The sequence below is a fragment of the Corvus hawaiiensis genome, chromosome 20 (genome assembly GCF_020740725.1).
Source record: "Corvus hawaiiensis isolate bCorHaw1 chromosome 20, bCorHaw1.pri.cur, whole genome shotgun sequence".
Lineage (NCBI taxonomy): Eukaryota > Metazoa > Chordata > Aves > Passeriformes > Corvidae > Corvus > Corvus hawaiiensis.
The window spans coordinates 11,194,841-11,211,963 of NC_063232.1; the positions used below are offsets into that span (position 1 = coordinate 11,194,841).

Consider the following 17,123-nt stretch of genomic DNA (forward strand, 5'->3'; position numbering starts at 1 on the left):
TGCTAAGGCAGCGCCTACGAGTTTTCCTGAGCTTAGAAATGGGATTTTTGTGGATTTAGGGTAGGTTTTTTGGTTGGGTAGGTTTTTTTCCAGGGGCGCTGCCTAAGCTCAATCTTTGATGCTAAATGCTGGGGTTTTTGCTGCAGGGGACGGGGCAGTGCCGTAACGGTGCAGCGGACCCAAGGTGGCCCCATTCCCCCGGCCCGGGGTCTCAGGGTGGTCTCAGTGGGGCGTGGAGCGGGACTTGCCCCAAAGGAAGATGGCGGCGCACCGTCGCCTCGCCTGCGCGTCGTTTCCGTGCCCGCGGAGGGGCGGGTACGCCTGCGCAGGCGCAGCAGCCGGGGCGTGTCCGGCGTGGTGACGCAGGACGCGCAGCGCGCGGGCGGGCCGCGCAGGGCGCGTGCGCGGGGCCGGGTGCGGCAGCGGGTGCAGCGGGGCCGGTGCTGCGGGGCTGCGCGCGCCATGTCGGGGCGCTCGGTGCGGGCCGAGACCCGCAGCCGCGCCAAGGATGACATCAAGAAGGTGATGGCAGCCATCGAGCGCGTCCGCAGATGGTGAGGGCGGGCCCGCGGGGGGGAGGGCCCCGCAGCCCGCGCGCAGCCAATCACCGCGCCGCGGGGTGCGACCCGGGAGTGCGGGCCCAACCAGCGGGCGGGGGCGGGGGGGCGGCGGCCAATGGGAGCGGGGCGGGGGGGCGGAAGTGGCCGTGATGGGCGGGTGGTGCGGCCCGTCACAGCGCGGCGGGCGGGGCGATGCTGCGGGCTGCTGAATTGATGCTCCTCTGGGCCAACCGGAACGTGGCGGGGTGGCGGGGTTTGTTGCCACGGTGCCGCAGGCCCGGCTTGGCCTGTCAGCGTTGTGTCTCGCAGGGAGAAGAAGTGGGTGACGGTGGGCGATACGTCCCTGCGGATATTCAAGTGGGTGCCGGTGGCGGACAGTAAGGAGGTGGGTACCGCTCGTGGAGACGAGCCGGGAGCCACCGCTCACAGCCCAGCCTAGCCCCTTTAACAACTCCCCTTAAGCTGACCCCTGAGCCTCCCCCAGCTCTGCCGAGTCCCCCCAGCCCCACCGACCACCGAAGCCCCCCGAGCCACCTCCAAGCCCCCCAGCTCCGCTGAACGCCTCCAAACCCTCCTGAGTCCCCTCCAGGTCGACTGCTGAGGCCTCCCCGAGCCAGCCACCGAGCCCCTGCTGAGCCCTCCCAGCCCTGCTGAGCACCCTTAAGGCCCCACCGAGCTCCCCCTGCCCTATCGAGGTGCCCTGAGCCCCCCCGAGCCCACCCAAGCTCCACCTAGCCCCTTCTGAAGCCCCAGGAGCCCCTGTCAAGGCTTTTTTGGCCCCCCCTCCTTCCCCCCCCCCAGCCCCAACGAGCCCCTTCAGCCGACTTGAGGCCCCCAGAACTACAAAGCCCCTGCTGAGCCCCCTGGGCATCAGCTCCTCCTCTCTTTCCTGATTCCCAGTCTCTTTACAGATGGAGTTTTGCCTCTCACTTAGAAATGTGCCCCCAAAGCCAAGGGAAAAGGCCAGCTTGAGCACATCCCTCTGGGCTTCTGGAGACAGAAAGGGGAATGGCTCCTCTGGAGCAGCCTGTGTTCCTCTGACCTTGTGTTTGTGCTTTTCTTTCTGTCCTCAAGAAAGAGAAATCCAAATCAAGTAGCAGCACCGTCCGAGAACCCAATGGCTTCCCAGCTGACACCTCTGCCAACTCCTCCCTCCTTCTGGAATTCCAAGGTGGGTCTGGCTGAGCTGCCTTCAGTGTGGGGAAAGACTCCGAGGCTGTACAGCAGCTGGGAGTTGGGCTGATCCACTTCTGGATTGTCCCTGCCCAAACTGTTCATTTTTGTTATCAGAGAGTCTTAACGGGCTGTTTCTGGTATCTTCTGTGGGAAGCTTCACAGCCAACTGAAGGAGTGGGGTTTCCTGCTCCCCCCTTTCCAGTCTCTGCTGGGGAGAGGCCAGTAGCCACCTGCAGCCAAGCTTGCTTTTCCAGCAGTTAACCTCCATGGACCTTAGTGTGAAGGGGCAAAGGATGTCCCTGGCCTTGCTCTTGGTCCAGGCGCTGTACAGTCAGGAGAGGTTCCGGCAGCGCCGGACTCACTGCTGGAGCAGATTGTACACTTCTGCCCAGCCTCTGCTCTTCGTGTGGCTAAGGAAAATCGGGAGTGTGCCGGCATTTCCAGGAGATGCGGTGAGGTTATGTTGCAGGTCTGCAGTTTGGAAAGGCGTGTGGCAGGCCTGCCTCCTCATTGGGAGACAGGTGCTGAGCACTGATCCTGGTGTTGCTTCACAGAGGAGGAACAAAACCCTGGTACATGGCAGGAGATTCCTGCCCTTGGATGCCCAGGGCCCTCCCAAGCTGCACATGTGCGATTTGGCAGTGCTCATTCTCATTCCCAGGGCAGGAGCATTCCCTCTCCCATGGCCAGTTGTGTATGTGATTCCCACTGTGTTCTGGAGGGCGGTCCTGTGCCTGACAGCCCTTGGGCTGATGTGGAACAGTGAATTCCCTGTTTGACTCTCTGACTGTGCTCTGCCTTCACGGCAAGACCCCATCTTGCAGTGCTGCCCTCAGCTGCTTGTGCCCCTGGGTCAAGGTGCTCTTCTTCACCAGGTGCTGTTTCTGCAGATGAGAACAGCAACCAGAGCTCCCTGTCTGATGTGTACCAGCTCAAGGTGGACAGCAGCCCCAACTCCAGCCCCAGTCCCCAGCAGAGCGAGTCCATGAGTCCTGCCCACACGTCTGACTTCCGCACGGACGACTCGCAGCCTCCCACCCTGGGGCAGGAGACTCTGGAAGGTGGGTGCTGGGCTGGGAAGGGAGGACGTATATTTATGGGTTCAGGAAAGGCTCTTGCAGGGCTCTTGGTGGTCTGGTGGGTGGACTTGGCACTGCTGGAAGCTGACAGGGCAGTGGGGACTTCTTTTGCTGGACATTCTGTCCTCACTTAGCACTGAGCTGGGTGCTGGGTCTGCATTTTTGTTGACCCACCTGTTTTCCCCAGAGCCCTCCCTGCCTTCCTCGGAAGTGGCAGATGAGCCTCCCACTCTCACAAAGGAAGAGCCAGTCCCCCTTGAGACTCAGGTAAGGGGAGGGGAATTGAAACCACTTCTAAATGTGCCCTTGGCCCTTTTACCCTTGTTGCTGCTCCTTGTAGCAGAAACGTCTTGGTGGATGGACTTGCTCTGCAGTCCCGAAGTGCCCCCTGGGAGCTCCTGGAACCTCCTGGTTTCCTGAGCTATTCCCTGGTTCAGATCAAGTGTTGAAGTGTGAGGGAATGATGTGAGGCTGTGGGAAAGTTAACAATTCTGGCAGGCTCCAGGGCTGGAGTGGGTTCCCGATCCTGGTGCCCTGGGGTCTGTGCACAGGTGACAGCCTGGGGTGTCCCCATGGTGTGTCACAGCCTTGTCTAGGTGTGCGTCGCTCAGTGTCACTGCCTGTGACCTCTGGCTCTTGCAGGTAACTGAAGAGGAGGAGGACTCCGGTGCGCCGCCTCTGAAGAGATTTTGTGCTGACCAGAACTCTGTGTGCCACACGGCCTCGGAGAGCTAACCTGCCTGGCCCGGCACCTTCGCCAGCCCCTTGCAGAGCCGCCTGGACCTCCCAGGACCGGCGCTTCCTTCCAGCCTGCCCCTTCCCCAGCGTTGGGGCTCCCACCACTTGCATCCAGTGCGCCCTTCCCTGCCCTGCCCTGCCCTGCCCGACGGATGGGGCTGCTGCCAGTACCTGCAAATTTGCCTCTATTTATTGGCTCCCTCTCTCCCTGCTCCCTGCCCTAGAGCTGGGGGTTCTCCGCTGGGTGGGCTGCATGCGTGGGGGGGTTCTCCACAGGGCTCCCTGCTCTCCATGGTCCTCCATGCATCCCCAGGACACTGGCAGATGCTGTTTGCCTGCTTGTGGCTCCCGTGCCTGCCCTTCCCCTGGGTGCTGGGAACAGGAGAGCCACCTTCCACCTGCTCCAGGTGATGTGTCCACTCGGTTGTGGGAGCAGGTGGTGGTGGGTGTGGGGGGCAGTGAGGGGAGGCCAGCAGGGACCCACTGGGACGCTGTGCAATAAGCTGCTAGTTTAAGCCATTCATGCTGGGAGAGAGGGGAGCGCTTTCCCCTCCCGGAGGGCAGGTACTGGCTGGCCTCGGCTCTGCCACAGGGCACAGCTCCAGCCGCGTGGGTTCTGCAGTCCCCCAGGAGCCGGCAGAGCAGGGGGAGCCGCTGCCCTGTGCTGGGGGTCCTTGTCCCGGCCTAGTTACCCGCTATCCCCGGGACGGGGAAGGAAGCGGCAGGGTAGGAGGGGAAGGAACCCCGGGAAGTGCTCCCGCCCTGGGGCTCTGCCGCCCCCCAATACCCGCTGCCCCCCCCAGCCCCACTCTCCCCCCGCCGCCACTGCATGTCCCGCCGAGTCCGTGATCGAGCCTGGTGAAGCCGAAGGCGCGGCCGCGCGTGGAAGTGGAAAGTTATTTTAGCACTGAATAGAATATTTTTAAAATTAAACTATTTGAAATACAGATGCAGAGCACGATGTCGGCCGGGCAGGGCCGGGTGGCGTGGGGAAGGGCTGTGCGGTGCGGGAAGAGAAGGGAAGGGAAGGCAAGGGAAGTTTCTGCTAAACGGGGCCCGGTGCCGCCACTCGGAGCCGGCCCGGAGCCCGATCCCCCGGGAAGTTCGGTCAGCGTCCGGTCCCGGTTCCCCACCCTCTCCTCCCTGCCGGTGCTCGGCGCTGTCCGGAGCGGGCGGGGGCGGCCCCGAGCCGAGGCGGCAGCAGCGCCCGGCGGGGCCGGCTCGGGGCGGGTGGGAAGGGAGCGCGGGGCGGCCCCTCCGCCCTGTGCAGCGGCTCCCACCGCGGCCCCGGCCCCGGGCTCTGCCCGCTCCGCAGCCGTCCCCGCCCACCCGGGCGGCTCTGCCCGCGGCGCGGGGCTCCTCGTCCGCAGGGGCCGCGGGGGCCGGGAGGAATCGGCCGCGGCTGCGGGGATCGGGGCTGTGCTTTGGACGTGACTTCAGGGCAGTGCCAGAGCGCCCCAGCAATTCCCATCATTAACCCGCGGCCTCCGCACCAGCCCGCTCGGACCTGACTGCCCTTGCAATAAATGATTTTCATTTTCACTTTCATTTTCCAATGTTTCCTTTTTTCCCAGGTTTTCTTGGTCCCGATACCGTGCCTGTCCCCTTCTTTGCATGTCCAGTGAAGGGTAACGGAGCTGGGGAATGGTCCGAAGCACGTTTGATAAAGAGCGGCTGAGGAAGCTGGGGGAACTCAGTCTGGAGAAAAGGAGCTCAAGGGGGACTTTCTCGCTCAGCACAACTCCCTGACAGGAGGGTGCAGCAAGGTGGGGGTTGGGCTCTGCTCCCACAGAACAAGGAGTGACATGAGGGGAAACAGTCTCGAGTTGTCCCAGGAGAGGTTTAGGTTGAATACTGGGGAAAAGTTTCTTCAGTGGAAGGGCTGTCCAGCTCTGGCTGCAAGGCCAGTGGTGGAATCACCATCTGTGGAGGGATTTAACAGATATGTAGATGTGGCACTTGGGGACATGAGTTAGTGGTGGCCTTGGCAGTGCTGTGGGAACAGTTGGACTTGATGGTCTCAAAGGGCTTTCCTAACCCCAACGATTCTCTGATAATCATGAAGTGTTTTTAATAATGTATCCTTTCAGGATCAGGATGGCCAGCCAGGAGGGGCAGCTGCTGATTGATTTGAACACAAGCTATCCTGATGTGATGTAGTTATTGGTTATTGATTGTAGTTAACTCTTTTAGGAAAGAGTTCCAGAAGGAAGAAGTATAGCAATCAGAAAACAGAACAAAAGGTCTTTTCCATAGCAGTGTGTGCATTGCTGAATTCAGGAGGACGAATAGTGAGGATGGAGAGTGAGGACAGGAATTACTGCTTCTGGGAGCATGGCATTTGTGACACTAACATAAGAGACGAGCCTCAGGGTTGCATTGGCAGCAACAAAGGCCTCTGAATACTTTGCATGGATGCAGCAGGGGAGTCACCTGCTGTTTTTTGTTAAAACATGGAGCTGTGGAGCCCGGAACAGGGAGCTGCAGCCACAAAGCTGCACCTCTGCAGCTCGAGCACTGATTTGTTTTATAGGTCCGGCACTTTGGTTTATCCTGTGACTTCCAGAGAAGCCCCTGAATTCCTGAGGAGGAAAGACTCTGCCAAGTGCCGCAATGAGAATGGACTGAGCCCCAAGAGAGCTCAGCTGAGTTTTGATGGGGGAGCAAAAGAGACTCCTCTGAACATCCAGGAGCACAACACCCAAGAGGCCGTGGCCAGGTTTAGAAAGAGAGATGAAGTGCTGTTTGGGGAGGTCCTGGCTTTCACAGAGGCAACACATATTGAATTTAAGGAATACAGTACAAAGAGTACCTTGTAATAAATAAGAAAAAACCTTCCTAAATATGTCTCTGCCTTTGCAAACACTGAGAGTGGATATTTAGTTTTTGGTGTGGATGACGATGGTAAAGTCACCAGAGCCCACACTAACGTGGTGAAAGTAGCCTTAGAACAAACAGTGGCCAATACCATTGGCTCAATGTCTGCCCATCACGTCTGTGGCTCTGGGTCTGGTGTGCAGTTCCAGATACACATCCTGGGTGTTTATGACCAAGCAGGCTTTTCGCAGGGCTATGCCCATGCTGTGCACATTGAACTGCCCTGCTGCCCTGTGTTCAGTGGTGACCCTCAATCCTGGATGGTGCTGGGTGTGGGCAGGGAGGAGAGTGTGGGGGACTGGGGCCGGGCACTGACCAAAAGACTGAGCATCAGGAAATGGGTGGAGCTCATGACAGCTGTAGACCCAGATAAAACCTTCATTTATGTTAGTGTCAACTTCATTTCTGTATTGTGCTGTGAATGTTCAGGAGGAAAGATCAACTTGTTTTCTGGGTGTTCTCACCAAACCTAGGAAGGGCCCTTTGACCCATGCCCAGCCACAGGAACTGGGATGATGGTGCAGTTACTGGCCTGCAGTGGCACCTCTATCCCTGAACCTGTTCAACAGGACTTCTTGAAGCACTACCAATCATAGAATCATGGAGTGGTTTGGGTTGGAACTCAATTGCCCATGAGATACTGGATTGCCAGGCTTTCCTTCCTCTGGAAAAGGGCCATCATTTGTGGTCAGGCGTCCTGGTCCCAAAGTGGGATTCTGCCTCCTAAATTTGTGAACATTGGAGGATTACTCCCAGATGAAAGCTGCCAGGATCTGCCTGGCCTTGGACTCCCAGGGACTGTGTCTCAACTGCCCCTGAGATAGTGCGTTGCATGGCTTTCCTTCCTGTGGAAAAGAGCTGTCATGCTCCTGGGGCTAAAAGTGGGATTCTGCCTCCTAAAATTGTGAATGTCGGAGGATTGTTACAAGATGAAAGCTGCCAGTAGCTATGGCTCTGGCTGGCTTTGGACTTCTGGGAGCTGCCTCTGAACTGCCCCTGAGACACTGAATTGCTAGGTTAGGTGTAGTTTGTAAGGGGAAATTGTTAGGGCAGTAGTTAGGGTAGTTAAAAATGGTAATTTTTATTTATATATATAAACTTTTATAAAAATTGATTTCCAAATACAACCCTGTATCTACCGTTTTATATGCAGGATCTTAGAGTATAAGAAATTCAAAATTCAAAAAGAAAATCAAGATATTTAGGGTTCGAAAATACAAATGTAACTTTTGTATATGTAAATTAAACAATAAAGGGCTTGAGAACGGGTGAAAAGATGATCTCTATGAAGGCAATAGAAAATAGCTCTGCGTATTCAGAGCTTTTTTGTGTGTCACTCTAAGACAAAGGCTGAGCTCTTGGTTGGCACTTAAATCGCTGCTGCCACCTGGTGATAAGCACGAGATACTGCGCATATACGCTATTCAATCACTCAGTAGTGTCACCTGCAGACTAAAAGCGGTACTGCAACTAAGAAATGGTGCGGTGGTTTAGCCGTTTGGAAAAACCTTCTGTGACCGGCACAGAGCCTGTGGTTGATAGACAGGTCGTTAGACCAGTTAAATAAGCTGGTAATGCCTCCGTGACGTACCTATTTAAAGACGAGGAAACGCGAGAAGTTCCGTTTTCCTGCTCCCCCGTCGAGGGGTGGCGGGGGAGGGGGCCCCGAGCCCCATCCCGGAGCAGGCCTGGGCCGCCCCCCCCACCCGGCCCTGCGGTTCGGGGCCGGGCTGCCGGGAGAAAACCACCCCGGAGCTGCAAGCAGCCAAGAACAGCCCTGAGCAGCCGCGCAGCCCGAATCTCTGCAGCTGGCGCAGCCCACGCAGGGCCGGTGGGCCTCTCCCCGCAGCCGGCGTGGCTCACGCTGAATCAGAAAAAAAAACCAACCCATGCAGCCGACAATGAGAGACAGGACAAGTCTTTCCTGATGCAGAGCCCAGACAAGGTCAACTTCTCAGCTGCAACTTAACTGATACCAACTTTCTTCCAAGTCAGAGAGAAAGGAAAAGTGAGATCATGTGAGAAGAGGCCAACATGGCCACGCCACGATCAGTGGGGGAAGGCACAGGAGGCACCCCCAGCACTGGAGCTGAAATTCTCCTTACAAGCTGTGGTGAGGACTATAATACAGTAATTTGTTTCCCCTATAATTCATGAGATGAAGGACATGGGGGATGCAGAAATCCACGTGCAGCTCGTGAAAAGAAGGTGCCATAGCTTATAGATGCCGTGAAAGGCTTTTAGAGATTGAAGAAGATAGCCTTTTTTTTCAGGCTGGAATAGCTCATCCTTTAAAACCCCATGACTGTTATGACCCATGAAGGCAGTGTGGGAAGAGTGCAAGATTCACGGGAGGGATATTTTTCACTGCAGCAGATTCGGGCGGACTGTTGTCACAAAGTTTTGACACCACGCTGGAGAAGTTCACAGAGAACTATCTTCTGTGGGAAGAATCCCACAGCACAGCAGGAGAAACTCTTTTCCTTAAACATAAAGACTCTTAAGAAGTGAAACACTGACCAAAACCCCATGTTTTTTTCCCTTGTGCAGTTTGGTGGAAAGAGGAAGGTACTGGAAGAGAAAGGTGTTCTGGAAGCTTGCTTTGGTTTCTCATTATTCTTTTCACTTTTGTTATAAACGGAGCCTGGACTTTTTGGGTGAAACAGAAGTCTGCTCGTTTATTTAAAAAGAAAAACCAGAAGCGGAGACTTGAGATAAGCCCGAGTCCCACTCGGCAACCCAGAAAAAAAACCAACAGTACGGCGCACAGGGCGTTCCTTCGGACTCAGGTTCCTCAGGAAGACTCCGCCGCGCGGGGGCTCAGCCCCCGGGGCTGTTTTATAGTCCCTCTGATGTTATGATTGGTGGAGCTCCGATCCTCCCTCTGGTGGCTCGTTGCCAGGGTCCTCATTGGCGTTCAGCTCCATCAATCTCTGGGGCGTCGAGTGATTGGTTTGCCCTCTAACCAATAATCCTTCAAGATGTTTACATCATAAATCATTAAGTCATCTTAAGAACATTCCAGAACATTCCCCACTTTTCTGTAGGCCTACCACTCTTCCCTCATTTGGTGTCACCATCTAGCGATCACATAGCAGCATTACACCCGTACACTCCAATAATAATCAACTTATTAACTGTGTATAACAAGTAACTATTAACTTCTTTTTAACCAAAAGAAAAACTTTTAACCATTTATTACACTTTTGATTCTGTTAGTAATAAATATTCTTTATTCTACTGTATGTTTGAGCCTGTTTCGCCTTGAAGGTTTTCCGTTTTCCTCAATAATCCTTATTTCACCTCATAAAAATGAAGTTTCAATTTCCCCTTCTCTGCTTAGCTACAGTAGGGGCAAGTAAGTGAATAGGTTTTTTGTGGTGCTGGTGCCTAACCAGTGTCAACCCACGACAAACGGGCATATGTACCATGACTTAAACGACTTGCTGATGCCACCTGCAGCTAAAAACAAGTACTGCAACTAAAAAATGTGGGCACGCACAGTGATCTTTCGGAGTGTTACTGTGGCGCTTTCTATGCCTGCCGCAGCCTCCTGCTGGCCCTGGAGCATGCAGGAGCACCAAGCGCAGGACCCAGTTGCAGTGACAGTGGCGGACGAGGGTTGCAGTGAGCCAAAGGAGGAGCAGGGTTGTTGCCAAGTGCCATTGGGTTTGGGCTGCAGCAAGTCACGTGGCAATATGCTCAAGACAGTAGAGGAGCCAAGAATTGGCATCAGTCCACTCTCAAGATGGCGACTGTGACAGGAAGCCATGTGCCATAACACTCAAGATGGTGGACCTGGAACAAACTCATAGTGCCACTCTCAAGATGGCAAGTGTTTACCAGAAATTGCATCATGCCACACTCAAAATGGCAGTCATGGCCAGAAGTACCTACAGATACACTCAAGAGGGCAGCAAGGGCATGCGAGTCAAGCTGTCCTTCCAAAGATGGTGACAGGCCACAAATGCAGTTTGGGAAAGAATGCAAAATTGCATTGTGGTAAGACCTCTCTCCTCAGAAAGGTGTTCTCCAGCCTGCCTGAGCATGACCTTGACCTCGACCTCCTGCTTGCAGTGCAATCTCACCGTGGTGCTTCCTAGGATGGAGACAATAGTGGTAGAGCAGTGGCAATGGAGGAGGGCAGAAGTTAAGGTTAGGGGTTAGGGTTAGGGTGGGCAGGCTAGCCACCAGTGTTCTCAACCAACCAGCTTTAGATCCTGTTAAAATACTAATCCCATCATTTCTTTCCAATTCCCACCCACATTACCGTCTAGTCCCTCTCCTGTATCCCTTCTATCCAGAAATGGTGTGTTTATCTGCTTCTGTTCCCATTAACCTGTGTCTTCCCACCCATCCAGCGATTATCACGTCCTGGTTTGCCCATATTCTTCCTGTATTTCAGAGCGTTTGTTAACCCTTGCTTTTTCCTCCCCCTTTTTTTTTTTTTGATTTTCCATAAAGGGATAAATCCAGACAGCATTTGAGGTGAGCAGGAAAAGAAGTTGTTTTTGCAGCAAAAAAATTTTCTTCCTTTCAAATGTACAAAAATATGACGGCTCAAACCCATTTCTTCACAGAATCCTGGAGTGGTTGAGGTTGAAAGGGATGCTGGTGGTCATCCAGTCCCACCTCCCTGGGACCTGAGTGCCCAGGACCATTTCCAGATGACTTTTGGATGTGTCCAAGGATGGAGACTCCACAGCCTGAGCAGTCCATTCCAGTGCTCAGTCACCCTTCTTTTTGTCTGTTTAATATCAGTGAATTTCTGACTTCCCCCCACCTAGGAAAGACGAGAACAGAAGTTTTTGCTAATTTCAAATGAAGCTTTTTTGGAGGAAATGTCAATGCTTTTCGTGGCAAAAATGCAGAATGATTGCAGGCAGTGTTGATGGAGTTGGTCTTATCCCTGGGTGGGCCTCTGCTCCCACCCCATGCAAATCCAAGGATCCTGGAGTACTCAGCAAAAACTGAGCACAGAAAGATATGATTGTCCTTGGGGTAACATTTTAACTAAAGGGTCAGAGAAAGTATCAGCGATGACATGATTTGGTTTATAAGCAATAAAAAGCCTGTAAAAGCAATGGCACAGCCAAGGAGAATCTGCATTAAATATTTTGCATGTTCTGATAAAAAATATCAGGGTCGAGATAGAAACACTCTTAGATCTTTAGATCTTTCCAGGATCTTAACTTGTTTTTTTTTTTTTTTCCCAGGAATCTGAAAGACAAATCCCATGTTCTCCTCTGCCTGGGATATTTGCACTATCAGGCACTGGAATCAGAATTGCTGATAAAAGTATTTTATTGCTGTTTTCATTCCTGTCATGGTGAGACACTTTTTGACCAGATCAGTAAATATTCTGCTTTGCCGTTTCAGTGGATGAGGTGACACAGTGAATCCCAATATCCCTGTTAGCATTCGTCTGCTTTAAATAGCAAATACCCCCCAGTTTGGTGTCTCCCAGCTGGGAATAGTCAGTCAGGTGACTTAGCCCAGACAACTCTGACTTTTTGATATCTTCTGGTAGATGTCCAACCCCTCTCCTGGGAGATACCTGTGAAAAAAACTGGAAAATCCAATGCAGGGTGATGGAGGTGGTGAAGGGTCTGTGGCACATCAGGTGGGGGGAGATGAACTTCTTTAATCTGGGGAAGAGGAGAGGAAAAGGGTGAAGGGGGCAATTGTGAGAAACAGGTTAATCATGGGAGAGTCTCTTATTTCCAGATCCTTCAGAAAGGCACATCCAGTGACACTTCTGTGACACTTCCAAGGATCCATGTCTGTTTCCTCATAAACCACATTGGGTTTTAATAGCTCTGAAGAGTTTTTTATTATTTTGGAAGCTTGTACCAAGTGTGGTGCATATTTGTTGGTGAAAAAGAAATATTTAAGATTAGTCTGAACCCACTGCCTGATCATTTAGCTAAATTCCCCTTGTCTGATACCATTTGGCTTTTTGTGCTCTAAAACCGCTCCTTATCTTTGATCTCTTGTTGACTCAGACATTCAGCAGAGCTCTTGTGATAGCTCTGAATGAAGTCAGCAGATGTGGGTGAGTGAGCACACAAAGGCACAGAGAACAACAGGGACTTGCAGGAATAACAAAGGGTGCCACTCTGGCAATCCATCTGTTAAACAGATTGTTTTTGGGAAGGGCGGAAGGTCTGAACCCTGGTAAGTCAACAGCTGAGATAACTCATCACCAGAGAGAGGGGAATTCACAGAACATCACACAAAGGATTCTCTTCCTGTTGCATTCCAGGAGCAAAATAGATTGTGCCTCGGGAGTGTCCTTCGGTAACTCTGGACATCTCATGCACATTGAAGATGTGACCTAAACTTTGTCATTGCCAGTCAACAAAGGCCTCTGAGGGACATGGAGATGCTTCAAGGGCTGGAGCCCCTCTGGAGCCAGGCTGGGAGAGCTGGGGGTGTTCATCTGGAGAAGGCTCCAGGGAGAGCTCAGAGCCCCTTGTAGTGCCTAAAGGGGCTCCAGAAGAGTTGGAGAGGGACTTTGGACAAGGGCTGGAGTGACAGGACAAGGGGGAATGGCTTCCCACTGCCAGAGGGCAGGGTTAGATGGAATATTGGGAAGGAATCCTTGGCTGTGAGGGTGGTGAGGCCCTGGAACAGGGTGCCCAGGGAAGCTGTGGCTGCCCCTGGATCCCTGGAAGTGTCCAAGCCCAGGCTGGATGGGGCTTGGAGCAACCTGGGATAGTGGAAGGTGTCCCTGCCCATGGCAGGGGGTGGGACTGGATGACCTTTAAGGTCTCTCCAATCAACCTCTCTCTTCTCCCTTTCTCCCTGCATAGGTTTATAGGAAACATTCTGAAGTGTAGGGGAAGGGAAGTTCAGGATCCCATTACACTTACTATAGGAAGCTTAGGAGAAGAACCAAAGGTGGAGAAATGGAGGGGTTGATGGAATTTGGAGAGGAACAAACACAGGATAAAAATAAGGCCCAGGGGACAAGAGTGGCCAGGGCCATGTAAAGAGCTCACTGGGTAGCGTGATCCTGATCAACACACTGTGACCTGGCTTCTCATTAACCTCCACTCCTAAATCTTTTCCTGGGTCAGAGACTGTTTATTCCCTCTGAAGGGAAGTCTGAGAGCCTCCCCCTCCCCCCTCAGTGTGGGACTGTAGGCGAACAGCTCGCGTACCAGGGGCCGGATCTGCGTGGGTGTGTGGGGATGTGATTACAGGGAGTGTCCAGCCAGAGGAGCTGACCAGCTTGGTAAGAGCCTTGGGAACCAGGAGTCTGCATGTGCACAAGGATGTGAAAACCAGAGGATTTGACTGCCAGAGGCTCAGAGGGGCCTGGCCAATTGCTGGAAAGATCTTGGAGTCTGGAGAGGCTAATGGGGAAGATCCAGGAGCAGCTACTGGGCTGATGTGCAGCTACTGGAGATACACAGTGTTGCTGAGCCTGGTGGGCCTGTGGCAGCCTTGCCTCTGCTGCGGTCCCAGATTCTGCACCTCCCTATGAGGAGCAGCATCAAAAAAGCTATCAGTTAAATCAGTCAGGGACTGGCATCTCTGAGAGGCACTTGTGGGGTTTGTGAGTACATGATGTCAGGAGACAGCTGGCTTGGAAAAGAGGCTGGACAAATGAATGCAAATAAAACACAAGCCCTGCCTCGAAGAGTTTATGGCAGGAATAATGTTTGTTCTGTGTGAAATAGGGGCAACTGCAGATCCTGGTTCCTGAGGCTGGATCACACAAAACCAACAAAGGGCTGGGTATAAAACACTCTCATTTGAGGTGAAGTTTTATGGGAGGATGTGAGTGTTCAGTCAGGTGGTATCCAGGTTATTGGGGCCTTCTCTCCCACCAGTCTTTCATCTTCTCCTTCATAAAAGCAACAAATCCATTCCAGCAACACTCTGGCAGCTGGGGCTGAGGAATGTTAATGTTTATTGCCTGATAAAGCTCTGCACAGGACTGTGACATCATCTCTGCGTGTTCCAGAAGGTGCCTTCAGCAGCCACTGTCCCCAGGTGGGTCACAGCAGTCAGCACCCCATGGACACCATCCCTCACTGTGGGGATCTTCTGGGAACCCCACTCTGGGAGGGGATGTCCCACACCTGGGTAACAGGTTGTCTCTCCAGAACACAAGTCAGGGGAGGATCAGAAAAGCCTCCAGCTAGCAAATGAGCCTTGGGAGAGAGAAAATCCCTGGACTGGTGACAGAAGTACCTGAGGCAGAGGAAAGTCAAGGAAGAGATTTGTACAGGGAGGTTATAGATTGGAGTGTGGGGAGGGACACACATTGACCTCTGCTCTGTGACCAGTGGCAGGACCCAGGGAACAGCTGGCGCTGTGTGTTAGGGGAAAAGGTTCTTCCCCCAGAGTGTGGTCAGGTACTGAACAGGCTCCCCAGGAAACGGTCACGGCACCAAGGCTGCCAGAGCTCCAGGAGCATTTGGACAACGCTCTGAGGCACAGGGTGGGATTGTTGGGGTGTCTGTGCAGGGCCAGGAGTTGGACTGGGTGAGAAGGGCAGCAAGGCTGGTGAAGGGTCTGGAACACAAGCCCTGCGAAGAGCGGCTGAGGGAACTGGGTTTGTTTAGCCTGGAGAAGAGAAGGCTCAGGGGTGACCTTATCACTCTACAACTACCTGAAAGGAGGCTGTAGCCAGGTGGGAGTCAGTCTCTTCTCCCAGGCAACAGGATTGGAAGGGACCATAAAGACCATCTCATTCCAGCCCCTGCCATGGACTCGGATCCACTGGTCTGACTCCGGAGCTCATGTTTGGAATGTGCAGCTCTGTGGGTGGGTCTTGCTTTGTTGGTTCAGCGCATTAGGAGTGAAAGGGGAGAAATAGAAGGTGCAAGTGCCACCAGGAGACACTGGAGATGTGTCTTTGTGAAACCAGAGTAGCTTGCACAGCTGGGCCACAGATCTATTGATCCCGACAGATCTATAGTGATCTACACATCAATTGATCCAAGCAGATTCACAGTGAGGTACAGATCTATTGATCCAGACAGATTTATAATGAGTTACAGATATACTGATTCACATTTAGTGACCTACAGATCTATTGATGCAGATGCATGGTGATCTACAGATATATCTACTAATAAATCTGTGTGGTCTATTGATCCCCACAGATTTACATTGAACTACAGATTTACATTTTCTTCCAAAGCAGAAGTGATTCTTTCCAGGTCATTCCTGGCAGGTGCTTGTCTGACTCATCCTTAAGGCCCTACAAACAAGGGAAATTCCCCAATTTCCTCATAAATGTCCAAAACATCACCATATCTGTTATTTAAACTTTATCTCTTTGAATCAACCCTTTGCTGCAGTTCATCGAATGGGTGGGTTGGAAGGGACACCTTAAAAGTCATCTCATTCCACCCCCTGCTACGGGCAGAGACACCTTCCACTGTCCCAGGTTGCTCCAAGCCCCATTCAACCTGGGTTTGGATACTTCCAGGGATGGGGCAGCCACAGCTTCTCTGGGCAGCCTATGCCAGGGCCTCACCACCTTCTCGGGGAACATACCTAAATCTAATCCTACTCTCTTTTAGTTTAAAGCAATTTCTTTCCCAGTACTCAATAAATCAGATTTCTTCGGGGGGGGAAGAAAAGAAGGTTTTTCCACTACCAGCAATATGGAAGAGTAGCAACCAGCTTAATGGCAAACTACTGCCAAAAGCAGAGGGGCAGCCTTCAATTTGTAGATATATTTTACTGATTCTGACCTTGTACAAAAGGACTATATTTTAAACACTGAAGCCGTCAATATATTTTAAAGGATCGTACAAAAATGTCAACATATTTTCGGCTTTTTTTTTTTTTTTTCCCCTTTTTTAAACCAAAGCAGGGTTTGGTTTGGATTTAAACCCTGCCCTGCGGCGGCTGAAACATCGCGGTGTCGTACTGGTGACGCTGCCCGCCAGCCACACACAAGCGAGATCTTAATAAAAACCCACAAAACGCGCACATTGTAACAAACCATAAACAAATGCGAGAGCAGCCAAGTTTTCCGTGCTAAGGCTCGGGAAAACTCAGCGAAGGAGGATTACTCCGGAGCGCCTGGAGCGGGGCTTTCTGCCCTCCCTGACCTCCAGAGCGGACACGCACTTCCCGCTCCGGCCTCTCCCCGACCGCTCCGCGCCCGGGCGGGCTCAGGGCACGGCCAAGCCGCGGGGCTCCCACCGCCGGGCCGGCACTGCCCACACAGCGCAGCGGGACACGCCTGGCAGCGCCCGCTCCATCGCCCCTGGCACCCGAGCCCGTACGAGCCATTCCCCCCCCCCATCAACCCCCGTCCCGGTGCCGCGGTACCGCCCCGCTCACCGTCCGCCCGCCCCGCCCGGGGCCGCGGAGCCGGCGGGATCCGCTTCCTCCGTCCCGCGTCCTTCCGCACTGCGCCGCCCGCCCCGGAAGGGAGGGGACGGGGGCGGGCACTGGGGCCACGGTGGGACGGAGCTGTGGTTCAAACAAACAGAGTCGTGCGTTGAACACGGCGATCCCCAAGCCCCGGTGCGGGATGATTACGAGGAGCAAAACCCAAGGGACAGGCTCAGGAACAGCCGTGCAGACTGAGCCACCACTGAGTCAGCGCGCTGGGCAAAGGACTGCGATACTCACAGTCTCGGGTCGCGTGGGGGCACAGAATCCCGGCTAAAGCCGGCCTCTTCCCGACAACAGTCATGGAATAGAACCGTGGAAT

General features: G+C 53.5%; 1 protein-coding gene, 1 long non-coding RNA gene and 1 pseudogene across 4 annotated transcripts; 2 read left to right on the top strand and 1 right to left on the bottom strand.

Annotated features, from left to right (window-relative positions):
* Positions 1-407: 407 nt before the first annotated feature.
* BCL7B (BAF chromatin remodeling complex subunit BCL7B) lies at positions 408-5,095 on the top strand. 3 transcript variants are annotated; one of them, XM_048324555.1, is made up of 6 exons: positions 408-554; positions 870-945; positions 1,635-1,731; positions 2,612-2,797; positions 3,003-3,082; positions 3,458-5,095. In XM_048324555.1, exons 1-6 carry the CDS (start codon positions 463-465, stop codon positions 3,548-3,550), a joined length of 624 nt encoding a protein of 207 aa, XP_048180512.1. In that variant the 5' UTR covers positions 408-462; the 3' UTR covers positions 3,551-5,095. The 3 variants fall into 3 exon arrangements, with proteins under 3 accessions (XP_048180512.1, XP_048180513.1, XP_048180514.1); XM_048324556.1 differs by having other exon boundaries at positions 2,627-2,797; XM_048324557.1 differs by having other exon boundaries at positions 421-522.
* LOC125336497 lies at positions 4,514-9,541 on the top strand (annotated as a pseudogene).
* A 150-nt stretch (positions 9,542-9,691) lies between these two features.
* Positions 9,692-16,826, bottom strand: LOC125336228. Its single transcript, XR_007207706.1, has 2 exons — positions 16,748-16,826; positions 9,692-12,078 (listed from the first exon to the last, which is right to left on the bottom strand). It is a non-coding gene; the product is annotated as an uncharacterized LOC125336228 (long non-coding RNA).
* Between the last annotated feature and the right edge of the window lie 297 nt (positions 16,827-17,123).

What these genes read in the sequence shown, in the direction of transcription:
- BCL7B (XM_048324555.1), top strand. Translation starts at nt 463, where the DNA reads ATGTCGGGGCGCTCGGTGCGGGCCGAGACCCGCAGCCGCGCCAAGGAT. An exon ending in GGGGCAGGAGACTCTGGAAG is followed by an intron (nt 2,798 to 3,002) that starts GTGGGTGCTGGG and finishes TGTTTTCCCCAG; the next exon opens with AGCCCTCCCTGCCTTCCTCG. An exon ending in CAGTCCCCCTTGAGACTCAG is followed by an intron (nt 3,083 to 3,457) that starts GTAAGGGGAGGG and finishes TGGCTCTTGCAG; the next exon opens with GTAACTGAAGAGGAGGAGGA.